The sequence below is a fragment of the Procambarus clarkii genome, chromosome 65 (assembly GCF_040958095.1).
Source record: "Procambarus clarkii isolate CNS0578487 chromosome 65, FALCON_Pclarkii_2.0, whole genome shotgun sequence".
NCBI classification, from domain to species: Eukaryota; Metazoa; Arthropoda; class Malacostraca; order Decapoda; family Cambaridae; genus Procambarus; species Procambarus clarkii.
The window spans coordinates 13,689,215-13,703,525 of record NC_091214.1 but is presented as its reverse complement, the minus strand read 5'-3'; the positions used below and the strand labels follow the sequence as shown (position 1 = coordinate 13,703,525).

Sequence of the window (14,311 nt, the reverse complement as noted above, 5' to 3'; positions counted from 1 at the left end):
ATGGAATGCGAGTAGAAAATCATTTGAACGACGCAGAGGAGGAGAGCAGCCTGGCATATTCAAATAAACTACGATAGGCACACTGTACACCGTGCATCCCAATCATGATAAATGCTTCTTTATTCGCATGCTGTTGGTAAATGTGTTTGGTCCAACGTCTTTCCAGCAATTGAGATTTGTCAACGGCGTTACAAATGCCACTTTCCGTAGTGCATGTCAAGCTCTGTATTTATTGGAGAACGACAGACACTGGGATGTATGCATTAATGATGCGTTAAACACGTCACATTCAAATCCAATTCGTGCATTGTTTGCAATCATATTGACCGCCTGTTTTCCATCATCTCCAACAGTGTTATGCGAGAAATATAAATCGCACTTAGCTTAAGATATTTTCCGTCGAATACGCAAGGAAAATTCAAATATGAACATGGATTTCACAGCAGAAATCTACAACGAAGCGTTGATAATGATTGAGGATTTGTGCTTAGAAATTGCGAACGAAGTTCTAAATCAATTGGAAATGCTATCACTGAATCGATCTGCTGCTGCTTCGTTCGACGTAGAATTGCGTCGTGAACAAAATTACAACACGGGTGATCTGTTGTTGTTTGTGAAATCAAATATTCCTAAGCTAATGCTTGAGCATAAAGGCATTTACGATCAAATAATTCAAACTGTTATTAACGGGCTTGGAGAAATCTTCTTAGGCGCGCCAGGAGGAACTGGTAAAACTTCCTAATTAGATTGATTCTGGACGCAATTCGATCCTAAAATGGCATAGTCGTATCTCTTGCATCGTCCGGAATAGCTGCAACATTGCTACCAGGTGAAAGAACTGCTCATTCGGCCTTGAAATTGACATTGAACATTAAATTCATTGAAACTCCTATGTGCAACATTTCCAAAGCATCCGGCATGGAAAAAGTATTGCAGAAATGCAAACTTATTGTTTGGGATGAATGCACAATAAGATCATTGATCGATCATTGCAAGATTTGCGTGGAAACATCAGACAATTTGGGAATGCATTAATATTGCTTGCAGGAGATTTCAGGCAAACATTACCTGTAATTCCTCAATCGACACCAGAGGGTGAAATAAATGCTTGCCTGAAATACTCTACTTTGTGATATCACGTAAAGACGTTAAAATTAACTACAAATTTGCGTGTCCAGCTTCAAAACGATCCATCAGCTGAGATATTCTCACATCAATTCTCTGAAATTGGAAACGGAAAGGTGCCCGTTGAATTCTCCTCAGGACAAATTTCATTACATCATAACTTCTGCAATTTAGTGACGTCAAAAGAGGAATTGGTTGAAAAAGCTGTCCCCGCCACGCGTTGCTGTGGCTTAGTCTGGTTAAACGGAAAAGAAAGAAAAGAGAAAGCGCATGTTTCTAATATGTTTAATTTCACAATGATTGTGGGTATACAATACTTTTTGTTATTCCATTGTCTGTGGAGATATAGAGATTGTCTGGTTTGCCGACTCTAGAACACGCAACATGTAATTGTTCATGTGAGAAGCAATCTGTGTCTAGATACAAATCGTACCATTCTAAAGATTGGCCCTGAGCTTTGGTGATTGTAAACGCGAATCGAATTGGAAATTAAAATCTTTTAAATTGAAATGATATATTTGTTGTAATCATAGGAATGCGAGGAATGAGGACATCTTTACCTTTGACAGGTCCTGTCAAGAATGTTGCTTCTACGACGTTGCTGATTATTTTTTTTACTGCAAATCACGTGGCGATGTAAAGTTTTGGCCGGTTGATATTTCGCAACATGATAATTGGCACGCCGATTTTCAATTGCAGTACGTGCGGTGGTGTCCATGGCAGATTGAGTGAATTCAAAAATTCTCTTTGGATAATTAACCGCTTCACCTGCTTCCTCAACAGTGTCGACGGACTTGTATGTGACTTTCTCCCTTTGAATGTAAGACTGAATAATATTTCTGAGTTCGTAGACGTCTTTGAACTTGGTCGGAAGAATAGCTCTATCACTCAGTCAATCGTGATTTTTATAATGGGTCTGAATATTGGGAAATGCTTTTTCAACCGATTCCTCTTTTGACGTCACTAAATTGCAGAAGTTATGATGCAATGAAATTCGTCCTGAGGGGAAATTAACCAGCACGTTTCCGTTCCCAATTTCCAAGAATTGATGTGAGAATATCTCAGCTGATGGATCGTTTTGAAGCTGGACACGCAAATTTGTAGTTAATTTTAACATCTTTACGTGGCGCCACAAAGTAGAGTATTTCAGGCAAGCATTCCGCTGGTGTCGATCGAGGAATTACAGGTAATGTTTGCCTGAAATCTCCTGCAAGCAATATTAATGCGTTCCCAAATGGTCTGTCGTTCTCCAATAAATACAGAGCTTGACATGCACTATAGAAAGTGGCATGTGTAACGCCGTTGACAAATCTCAATTGCTGGAAAGACGTTGGACCGGGCACATTTACCAACAGCATGAGAATAAAGAAGCATTCATCCTGATTGGGATGCACGGTGTATAGTGTGCCTATCGTAGTTTATTTGAATATGCCAGGCTGCTCTCCTCTTCTGCGGCGTCGTTTAAATGACTTTCTACTCGCATTCCATATGTAATACAGAGGCACTTCCGAATACAGCAGTGTTTTCGCAAATGCGTCATTCTGACATAACGTTAAGAAAGCAATTAACGTTGTAGCCGGTGGATTACTTGCTATTTGTTGCACATTTGCAGCAGTGAAAGATATGCGTTGTCCATTTTCTTCTTTAAAAAAAAAGTACTAACGAAATATTTCAATTAAAACGCAGATCAATCGACATAGCTCAATTCCAACGCCAATTGCACTGAAAAATAAGAACAGTTAAAAAACGAAATGAAAAAAGATGAAAAAAACTATACTTACGGAATGAAAGGCATGATGAACAACACAGTTCAGTTCCAATGCAATGTCACTCAAAATAATTAAATGAAAATTAAAATAAATCGAAATCTATGAAAATTAAATTTATCAATTAGGTACTAGGTACGACCTATACACACACACACACACACACACACACACACACACACACATATATATATATATATATATATATATATATATATATATATATATATATATATATATATATATATATATATATATATATATATATATATATATATGACAATGTCAGACCACGGAGGAAAAATGAAACAGGAAATTTCCTTAAGTACTTTCGTATATTAAATACATCTTCAGAAGGTGAATACATCTTCACCTTCTGAAGATGTATTTAATATACGAAAGTACTTAAGGAAATTTCCTGTTTCATTTTTCCTCCGTGGTCTGACATTGTCACATTCTTAATCACGTGTTTATTTTCGTGATATACACACATATATATATATATATATATATATATATATATATATATATATATATATATATATATATATATATATATATATATATATATATATATATATATATATATATTGTGACGATAATCTCCTTCAAGAGATTGAGCCTGCTCTTCCCTCCACAATTACGTCGTTGAAATTATATAAAACTACTATGGAAGAAATGTCCAACGACAACAACACCAGCAAGGTTTGCCAGAGCGCAAAACGTTGCAGCCAGAGACACCTGTTCAGACTCAAACCGCCAAACTACCTGTTGATCGCTACCGGCTCCGCTGATTGGTCGCCGGTCTGGCTGCAACTGCACTCCACCCCCCATACTACTTGATGTCTGGGGTCGCCACGACCTCAGACCTCAGAATATTCAGTGCTTTCGTGGTTACCACTCCTCCCGGCTAGACGTTAGCGTGTACTGAGAGAGGTGGTAGCTTAAAGCCAATATTCCAGCACCTTCCCTTAATTTTGTATTGCACTTCTTGTTATTTTATCTTAACGTAACTTTTCATTGTGTCATTTAATTATTCTTATTATTTTGATTGATTGATTTTATTATACAAATTTGTTTGTCCATTTTTTCATGTTTTAATTTATTTAACGTAATTAAAATTTCATTGTTAAAGTTTACTTGTGTTTTGTGTGTCTTCTCCTTACCTTACCACAGACGAAGTTCCAGTTTTTCTATTTTTGTTTATAACTATGTGACGAGGCCATACCCCTAGCCTTAAACAGCCGAACACCAACGCGTTACCATCACAAGTTATATGGGGGCCTGTCCGGGAGTAACTTGTGACGGTAACGCGTTGGTGTTCGGCTGTTTAAGGCTAGGGGTATGGCCTCGTCACATAGTTATAAAAAAAAAATAGAAAAACTGGAACTTCGTCTGTGGTAAGGTAAGGAGAAGACACACAAAACACAAGTAAATTTTAACAATGAAATTTTAATTACGTTAAATAAATCAAAACATGAAAAAATGGACAAACAAATTTGTATAATAAAATCAATCAATCAAAATAATAAGAATAATTAAATGACACAATGAAAAGTTACGTTAAGATAAAATAACAAGAAGTGCAACACAAAATAAAGGGAAGGTGCTGGAATATTGGCTTTAAGCTACCACCTCTCTCAGTACACGCTAACGTCTAGCCGGGAGGAGTGGTAACCACGAAAGCACTGAACATTCTAAGGTCTGAGGTCGTGGCGACCCCAGACATCAAGTAGTGTGGGGGGGGCGAGTGCAGTTGCAGCCAGACCGGCGACCAATCAGCGGAGCCGGTAGCGATCAACAGGTAGTTTGGCGGTTTGAGTCTGAACAGGTGTCTCTGGCTGCAACGTTTTTCGCTCTGGCAAGCCTTGCTGGTGTTGTTGTCGTTGTTGGACATTTCTTCCATAGTCGTTTTATATAATTTCAACGACGTAGTTGTGGAGGGAAGAGCAGGCTCAATCTCTTGAAGGAGATTATCGTCACAACTCTCCCCCGAAGCCTGCGGTTCTGGAAGAAGTACGTCGTTATGTGGTGGAGTAATGGATGGAGTCGCTTCTACTTCATAAACTCTGGAGAGATCATGGGCTAAGATGTTGTCAGACTCTTGGTATAGCGTGTCTCCAGGTTGAATTTCTGCAGTTAGCAAACCCATAGTAGAAGACGTTGAGATGAGAAGTGGGCGTGCTGCAGGAGGTGTAGGGTGGTGTGGTCCGTGTTGATGGTGGACCGAGCACTTTTCAGGTGTGGAGTGAAGTGCTGAAGCTTCAGGATGAGGAAGTGTAGCTCCTTGCCAATTGTTCCGTAGATCCTTGTAGCAGTAGTCGCTGACAGGTGTATTCTTCTCGCCTCGTTGCTGCATCACGACACCACCAACGTCGGTACCATTGGCGTCGACATGGAGGATGAAGGGCTTATCTGACGAGGTGAGAGTGGAATTAGAAGAGGGCAAAGGAGCACGATTATTATCCTGAAAGCATTTGGGAAGATCATTAAGGATTTCGGAATTAGAAAGCGCCGACTCCTTGTCAGTGCTTTCGGGAGGAGAAGCTGGGATGGTCTCACTGTGGATGTAGGGTTCTGTGAAGGTGGAATAGTTAGTCAAGACAGTGGGAGGAGTACCATTATATTGCTTCAGGAGGTTGACGTGGCACAGCTGGGTCTTCCGCCGCCTATCTGGAGTCTCTATCACGTAGTTGTTATTATTCCTGCACTCTTTGACGCAGTAGGGTCCTGAAAACCTGTTTTGTAAAGGTGAACCTGGGATAGGGAAATAGGCAAGGACGAAGTCTCCCGGCTTGAATTTTCTTACTTTGCTGGTCTGGTCGTAATGAGTCTTCATTCTCACCTGGGCTTTCAATAGATTATCATGGGCAAAGCGGTGGACTCTCTCTAGAATGTGTTGAAGGTTTTGAAGAAACTGGGGCACATTCTGATGCTCACTGAAGGTGGCATCTCTGGGAGAGTCTTTGAAAGCCTTAAGGGGAGTACGGCACTTATGGCCGTAGAGCATCTCATAAGGAGATACTCCTAGGGACTCATTGGGGAGACTTCTGAAAATACACATTATAAGGTCAATCTGCTTATCCCAATCCTTCGAGGTTTCACTACAAAACTTTTTCAAGAGTGCTTTGATGGTCTGATGACTACGTTCAAGAGAACCCTGTGAAGCAGGATGATAGGGGCTGGACAATACCTGTTTGATGTTGAACTCCTCCAGTGTCCTTTTGAAGAGATCACTGGTGAAGTTGGTACCACAGTCACTTTGAATCTCCCTGGGAAATCCGTATTGAGTGAAGATCTTCAATAGATGTTTTATAACCGTAGCAGCCGTGATGTTCTTCACTGGAACTGCTATGGGAAATCTGGTGGTAGGACACAGGATGGTTAGGATGTAGGCGTTACCTGAACTGGTCCGAGGTAAAGGACCAACACAGTCTATTATGAGTCTGTGGAAAGGTTCCGCAGGCACCTGTATGGGAATCAGTGGTGCTCTGGGAATGGAGACGTTCGGTTTGCCTGCCATCTGACATGTATGACACTGTTTTACGTACTATTTGACGTTATTTACCATACCTGGCCAGAAGTAGTCTTGACGAATCCCATGGTAAGTCTTGTTGAAGCCGTAGTGGGAGAATGCTCCGTGGGCCAGGTGTAGAATAGTGGGCCGCAGGCTGGTGGGAATCACAAGTTATTCGATGTTGGCCCAATCGTCCTCCTCCTTCAGTTTACTGGGTTTATATCTGCGGTAGAGCAAGTCGTTCTCTAGGAAGAACCCAGGAATACTGTCGGGTTGAGTCTCAGCTTGGAAAAACAATGGTGTTAAAGTAAGATCTTCCCTCTGCAACTTACGGATCTCCAACTTGGTCAGATGCGGGGGTAGTTTCTGAGGGTCTTGAGGGACAGCGGTAGCAGTAGAGTCAGCTGGCTGTGGACGTGCGGCTTGTGCACGGGTGGTCACGAGAACCGGAGGAGAAACTTCATCACTCTCTTGAACCTCTGCTGGAACATACTCAAGAATAGGGTTTATTGGCACAGAGTTACACACCTGGGGTTTGTCCATGACGATCAGGTTGGTCGGTTGCAGGTCTTCTGCCAAGTCGTTGCCTAGGAGAAGTTGCACTCCAGGCATGGGAAAAGGCTTTTCCCTGACGGCGACTTGGACTTCCCCGTTCACGTAGGGACAATCCAGGTGGACTCTGGCGAGAGGGTATGGAGTGGTAGCAGTGAGGTCAGTGATGAAGACGGTTTCTCCGGTGTAGACGATGTTGGGCACAGCCGACTTCAAGATGATCGATTGTAGAGCCGCTGTGTCCCTCAAGATCTTCAATTTGAAACGTCCCTCCGGATTTGAACCGTTGGCAGAGACAGTTCCAGTATACAGGTGGTTACTGAAAAGAGAAAGATCATTAACATCAACACCAACATTCATCACAGGCTTACCGGACTTAGGAGGAGTTGGTTTGGGTCTTTGTTGGTCAGTGGTTCCCTTGTATTGAGACTTACCACACTTGTCTATGGTATGTCCATAGAGTCTACAATACTTGCAGTACAGTTGTGAACCAGCTTGATCGGGGCTCACCTTCTCGTAACTGTACCACGACTTCTTACTGGAGGATGGTTCGGGTGTCAGCCGGTTGATGAGGCTGTAAGTGTCAGCCGACTTAGCACACTTCAGGTAGTCGGTTTCTTCTTTATCTGCTAAGTAGAGGCGGACAGGAGGTGGCACACGTCTCAGGAATTCTTCAACAAGCATCAGGTTGACGAGTTCTGTAAAAGTAGAGACATGTGCTGCTTCCAGCCATTTCATGAAATACCTCCGTTTCGTGTTAGCAAACTCGAGGAAGGTAGTGGTACTTGCCTTCAGGTGGTCACGGAATTTCCTTCTATAACTTTCAGTAGAGAGGAGGTAGGCGTCCAACACTGCTTGTTTCAGAGTGTGGTAGTCATTCTCAGACGCCAAAGTACTGAGTGTGACTGCAGCTCTACCTGTAAGATGGACTCTGAGAAGTGTGGTCCATTGGTCGACAGGCCAACTGAGTTGATTAGCAAGGGTTTCAAAGGTGGTAAAGAACACATCAACTTCTGCTTCTACAAAGGATGGCATTAACTTACTTGCATGTGATATATTAAAACTGACGGGAAGATTGGCAGTAGCTTGCTGGCGTTGAGTGAAGTGTGAAGTTTCCAAGGCGATTTCGCGTTGACGACACTCTAGAGCCAGAGTCGCTTGTTGCTTGTCATGCTCGCGTTGCATCTCCAACTCGCGTTGTTTGGTTTCAAGCTGTACGCGTTCCCGCTCCTGGAGCATTGCAACCTCACGTTCCTGGAGGGCGAGTTCACGTTCCTTGTGGGCGATTTCTCGTTCTTGTTCTTCTCTCCTCAAAGTAGTTTCACGTTCTCTGAGGGTGATTTCTCGTTCTTGTTCTTCCCTTCGTATGGCAGCTGTTCGTTCTTGTTGTTCGAGGGCTTCCCTTTGTTGTTCGCGGGCTTCCCTTTGCTGCTCACGTTCAATCTTGGCCAGCTCTAGTTTGAGTTTCATCGTCGCCAAATCAGTTTTATCTGCAATATAGTAAGTTTCATGAGTTTCAGAGTCTATCTTACCTTGTTCTAAGAAATGATCCAGCAACAGGTTGTGTAGGTCATTTTTGTTGGCTTGGTAGGGAACTTCTAGTTGATACTCGTGTGCAAGAGTTTGTAATTCAGTCTTCTGGCACGACTTAAAGTCCCTATTTCACCTGCTGGATTTGTACGGAAAGCTTGGAGACGAAACATGGTGAAATTAGCAAATAAAGGTACACGAATATTCAATAGTGAATGTCAGAAACAGGACAACGTGGCAACTGGTACCTATCCTGTGAGATCTTTAACAATTAAAGTTAAGTAAAAGATGTTAAATGATTAAATTAAATCAAAGGCGCAGGAAATCTTGTACCCGGTACTCATGTAAGAGGGTAAGGGCAAGAAAATCCTACTAACAAATGGAACAGAGTTTCGAAAACAAATGAAACAGTTAAATGCTTCAAAAGTAAAATTGGTAGTCCAAGGATGTAGGCATACCTTGCCGAGTCTCTATAGGACATAAAGCAAGTTTTTCCTACTGAATTTAATATGATACTTACAGAATTAGCGAACTTTTGTGCTCTGAAAAAATAAGCTAATTCCCTACCGTTGTATGTATCATCATCTCTGACTGACGTGTAGGGGTGCGAGGTGTCAACTGGTGACGAGAACTGCTGCTGAGGTCCCAATTCAGCAACTAAAGTTCGAGCTAGAGGAACTATGGCCCTCTTTGTCCTCCTACAGTCAGATTGCAGAAGATTGGGTACTCTTGACATTGGGCAGACCACAGTACCAGGGTACCAATATGATGATCTGTCAAAATGAGAAATATTCAAGGGACATAGATGGTAAACACGAGTAATAACAAGGAGGGAGAGATGACCAATTAAGAGTATGACTGCGGCCTACAGTCACCACGTAATCCAAAGTTGTCTCACCTTCACTATATGTTACTCTCGTAATGCACAATACACCGCACCTTATAAAAAATGAAATTGAATGAAAAATAGTAAAGCTACGTTAACAAAGTTAAATACGCTTACCATAAATTACCACTTGGCACCAGTACCTGAGTGAAGCTCCTAGGACAGGCCCCCATATAACTTGTGACGGTAACGCGTTGGTGTTCGGCTGTTTAAGGCTAGGGGTATGGCCTCGTCACATAGTTATAAAAAAAAAAATAGAAAAACTGGAACTTCGTCTGTGGTAAGGTAAGGAGAAGACACACAAAACACAAGTAAATTTTAACAATGAAATTTTAATTACGTTAAATAAATCAAAACATGAACAAATGGACAAACAAATTTGTATAATAAAATCAATCAATCAAAATAATAAGAATAATTAAATGACACAATGAAAAGTTACGTTTAGATAAAATAACAAGAAGTGCAACACAAAATAAAGGGAAGGTGCTGGAATATTGGCTTTAAGCTACCACCTCTCTCAGTACACGCTAACGTCTAGCCGGGAGGAGTGGTAACCACGAAAGCACTGAACATTCTGAGGTCTGAGGTCGTGGCGACCCCAGACATAAAGTAGTGTGGGGGGGGCGAGTGCAGTTGCAGCCAGACCGGCGACCAATCAGCGTAGCCGGTAGCGTTCAACAGGTAGTTTGGCGGTTTGAGTCTGAACAGGTGTCTCTGGCTGCAACGTTTTGCGCTCTGGCAAGCCTTGCTGGTGTTGTTGTCGTTGTTGGACATTTCTTCCATAGTCGTTTTATATAATTTCAACGACGTAGTTGTGGAGGGAAGAGCAGGCTCAATCTCTTGAAGGAGATTATCGTCACAATATATATATATATAAATATATATATATATATATATATATATATATATATATATATATATATATATATATATATATATATATATATATATATATATATATATATATATATATATATATATGCGAACAAGCCTGAATGGTCCCCAGGACAATATGCAACTGAAAACTCACACCCCGAAGTGACTCGAACCCATACTCATACCCATACCCATACATTTTTGTGTTCCTCACGTGTGCCCCAAAGAATGAGGTGATTTGGTAAAATGCTATGCCCAAGATTTGGTAAAATGCTATCCGAGTGCCGGCGGTGGGGTGGTTCAAATAGCCTCGGCTATCACCTCATTATGTCCGGTCGTGATGGTCAAGTGGATTAAGGCGTCTTGTACATACCAGTTGCGTTGCTTCTGGGAGTATGGGTTCGAGTCACTTCTGGGGTGTGAGTTTTCAGTTATATATATATATATATATATATATATATATATATATATATATATATATATATATATATATATATATATATATATATATATATATATATATATTTGAGCAGAGTTCCGTGTTGCGTTTCACTTACGAGATGGAAAAGGATGGGAAACTGCCCTTTCTAGATGTAACAGTCATGGAAAAGAGCGGAGGTTTCCACACTGCAGTCTACACTGAGGAAACGAACATAGGAATGTGCCTAAATGCCAACAGCGACTGCTCAGACAGGTACAAGAGGAGTGTTGTTAATGCATATGTCGACCGCGCTCTCAGCCACAGCTCAGAATGGAAGCAAGTCGACGAAGAACTCTGTAGGGTAAGGCAGGTCCTAGTCAACAACGGCTTCTCCAATGGTTTCGTCGAAGACATCATAAGAAGGAAAGTGAAACGCCATGCAACCTCTGAAGAGACAACTAACACAACACCTATACCCCCTATTAGACTATTTTACAGGAACTTCTTTTCCACAGCTCATAAAACGGAGGAAAGGGTCCTGAAAGATATTGTTAATAGAAACGTTATCCCTACAGACAAAAATCAGAGGATACAACTGACGATTTACTATAAAACTAGAAAAACGGCCAGCCTACTCATGAGAAACTCTCCAGACACAACGCAGAACGCTTTAAAAGAGACCAACGTCGTCTATGCCTTCAAATGCTCTCTTGGGGACTGTTACGGCCCTCTCGGGTCGCAACTGGGTTCTTACTCTGATATTGTTAGAGGAAGAGTATCCGGCCCCAAGCCAGTAGTGGCTTTCAAGGGATGTGATCAGTAACGCAAGTAAACTAAAAGGGGAAGGGAAAGAAAGGCAAAAACTTAATATAATATAATAACCGCCACCAATAAATAATATATAAAAAGATTACACGGGGGAAGGGGTATAAACACTTATTAACACTGTCGTCTTCTTCTGAAGACTCTGGATCCTCTCGGTGTCAAGCCCTCGGTGCTCTCGTGCCCTCACGACGAATTCTTCGAGAAGCTGAGTCTACCCTGGCCACAGGCCAGCCAAAACACAGTTCCACTGGGGGCACCGCCGTGGAGGCCGTCAACCACAAGTCCAGCAGACTACTGGCAGGTTCCGGATCAGCAACGCTGTTCAGGCCACTCCACGAGCGATACTAGGGTAGCGCCCTAGTCAGGAGCCTCGTGTGATACCACAGATCACTCTCCTGTCCACAATACCCCAGTGGTCAATCGTCTCCACCAGTCAGTCCCGGGTACGACAATCCTTCAACTGCCACTTCACTGGCAGGGTAACACCACAGTGTTCCTCCGGGAGGCGACTCACAGCTGCTGCAGCAAAGCACTTGGTATGGGGACAGCTGCCTTGGGTAGACTCCCTCAACTTCCCTTACAGCAGTCCCAGGTCGACTCTGTAAGCAGACACGTCATCAATAACAGGGACACACTAAAGCACCTCACTTACAGGCTCAGACACAAACGCCCGACGTATCCACTCCATAGATGGCGTTGTCGTCTTAGCACCACCTCACCAGAGGTCAGCAGCGGCGGTGTTGTGAGCTGAACAGGACTGGAAACTGGCCCTTGTGGCCAGTACACTTCGTCCTCACCAGGTGTCGTCGTCCATTTGGAGGGGGTTTCGGGAGCTGACCCACAGATGGCGCGGTCGTCACTGCTCCGTGCTCGGACGCTGGATCCGGGTCCGTAACAGGGACTGTAAGCTCCAAAAAGCCCAGTATATAGGCAAGACAACAACATCTCTTTCTAGGCATTTAACGATGCATAAGCAACAGGGGTCCATTAAGGAACATATAATCTCTTCCCACAACCAAACCATCGCCTGAGAAATCCTAGTAAACAACACAGAAATCATCGATAGATACAGCGATAGCAGGCGGCTTGACGTTTGCGAGGCACTACACAATAAAAAGTCAACACCAGCAATCAACAGCCAATTAATGCACAACTATATTCTACCCACCTCAAGACTCTGCTCCAATATAGAAGCATCAAGAAATATGGACCAATAGGCTTTCTACAAATCACTTCCATTCAAAACCCATTGTTTCGTGTTCTGTCTTGTGTTTACGAATTTAATACCCTATTAATACCACCTCACCCCATCCACCTCACTCAAATGTAGATATAAACAAATCGAATGTGTGTAAGTTCTATTCAGTTGTGTATGTGTTAGCTAAAGTCTTTGAAAATGTAATAAGTTTTACGAAACGCGCTCAAGTGTCGCGTCAGACTAGAAATAAAAAATGAATTTTGGAGAATTGATTTTTGAATTACCACCAACAGTGAAAAGAAACGTACGAAAGATCGAGAACAACAGCCTTAATGTGAGCCCCGGTATGTACAAGTTGGATCCCTATTTAAGCCTCAATATAGCACGTCAAAACAATATAGCAATCATTTAACACGTATGGCACTTGGAGATATTAATAGGCGCTGCCTCGTATGGGCCAATAGGCCTTCTGCAGTTACCTTTTTTCTTATAATTCCTTTCCTCCACTTATTTTTGGTGGTCAGGTGATCTGCCCAGGCAGATATAAAGGTCTGATCAGCAATCTTATCTTCATTCTACTTTGCTCTGATGAAGGCGAATTAGCCGAAAACGCGTTAAGCATTTTCTATTTTACACATGTGGTTATTCTGCATATATATATATATATATATATATATATATATATATATATATATATATATATATATATATATATATATATATATATATATATATATATATATATATATATATATATATATATATATATATATATATATATATGTGTGCGTGTGTGTGTTAAACAACACGGGTTCCAGGACATAGCCTTGGGCCACTCTTTCTACAACAGTTTTCCACTCTGAGTTCATTACATATATACTCTTTATTTCCTTTTAAATATCCAAGCCCATATCCAACTTAAGATAGATTTTATCGAAGAAAAACAAAAAAACCATTTCGAGTTACCTGCTATGAAAGTGTGGATACATGTTTTTAGGGTACTTGATTACAATATAATATAACTCTCACCTTAAAATGTTCGGTTAGAGAAGAACCTTTAACATAGCCAAGAGTGAGTGAGGGGATGCGGTTGATATCGTTTAAGTTAGAGATGAGTGTGAGAGGTGGTCCCACTGCCAGGGCAGTGATGAGGCCGCTGTTGTAGTGAGCCAGCAGCAGTTGGTGCAGCAGCAGACACGTTACAGCTACCACGCACAGCGACGCCGGCATCAAACCCACATTACCACCTAGATGAACAACCAATTGTACCATGCACATTATTATTATTATTATTAGTATTAGTATTATTATTATTAAACAGAGAGTAAACACTCTGGAGTGATATATCAATAAGACAATCCGTTGGAGTTGTGATGAGGATTTGAACCTATAAAGTGAGTATTCCCACACACACTCCCCAGACAACCAGGCCTTGACAAGGTAAAAAGGATTGCAACCTGGCGTTCCACTGAACACATGATTGTGTATTGAGGCTTCCTGAGGTAGAACATTACTAGATGACAGAGCCGTATTGCATGGGGGATTGTGTGAAAATTCTGTCCCGGCTTCAGTGGAAGCCTCAGAAAACCCTCGTATGTCCAGTAGAACTCCA

The 14,311-nt window shown here is 41.8% G+C and overlaps 1 protein-coding gene across 1 annotated transcript in view; it reads right to left on the bottom strand.

Annotated features, from left to right (window-relative positions):
* Positions 1–1,448: 1,448 nt before the first annotated feature.
* The window catches only part of LOC138354986 (glutamate receptor-like), a 36,972-nt gene continuing 24,109 nt past the window's right edge, over positions 1,449–14,311 (bottom strand). Inside the window, exons 4-6 of the mRNA XM_069309690.1 lie at positions 13,729–13,946; positions 1,828–1,987; positions 1,449–1,495 (exon numbers count right to left, since the gene is read on the bottom strand). Of these exons, the coding sequence (XP_069165791.1) occupies positions 1,449–1,495; positions 1,828–1,987; positions 13,729–13,946 (425 nt within the window). The remainder of the gene's footprint in view (positions 1,496–1,827; positions 1,988–13,728; positions 13,947–14,311) is intronic.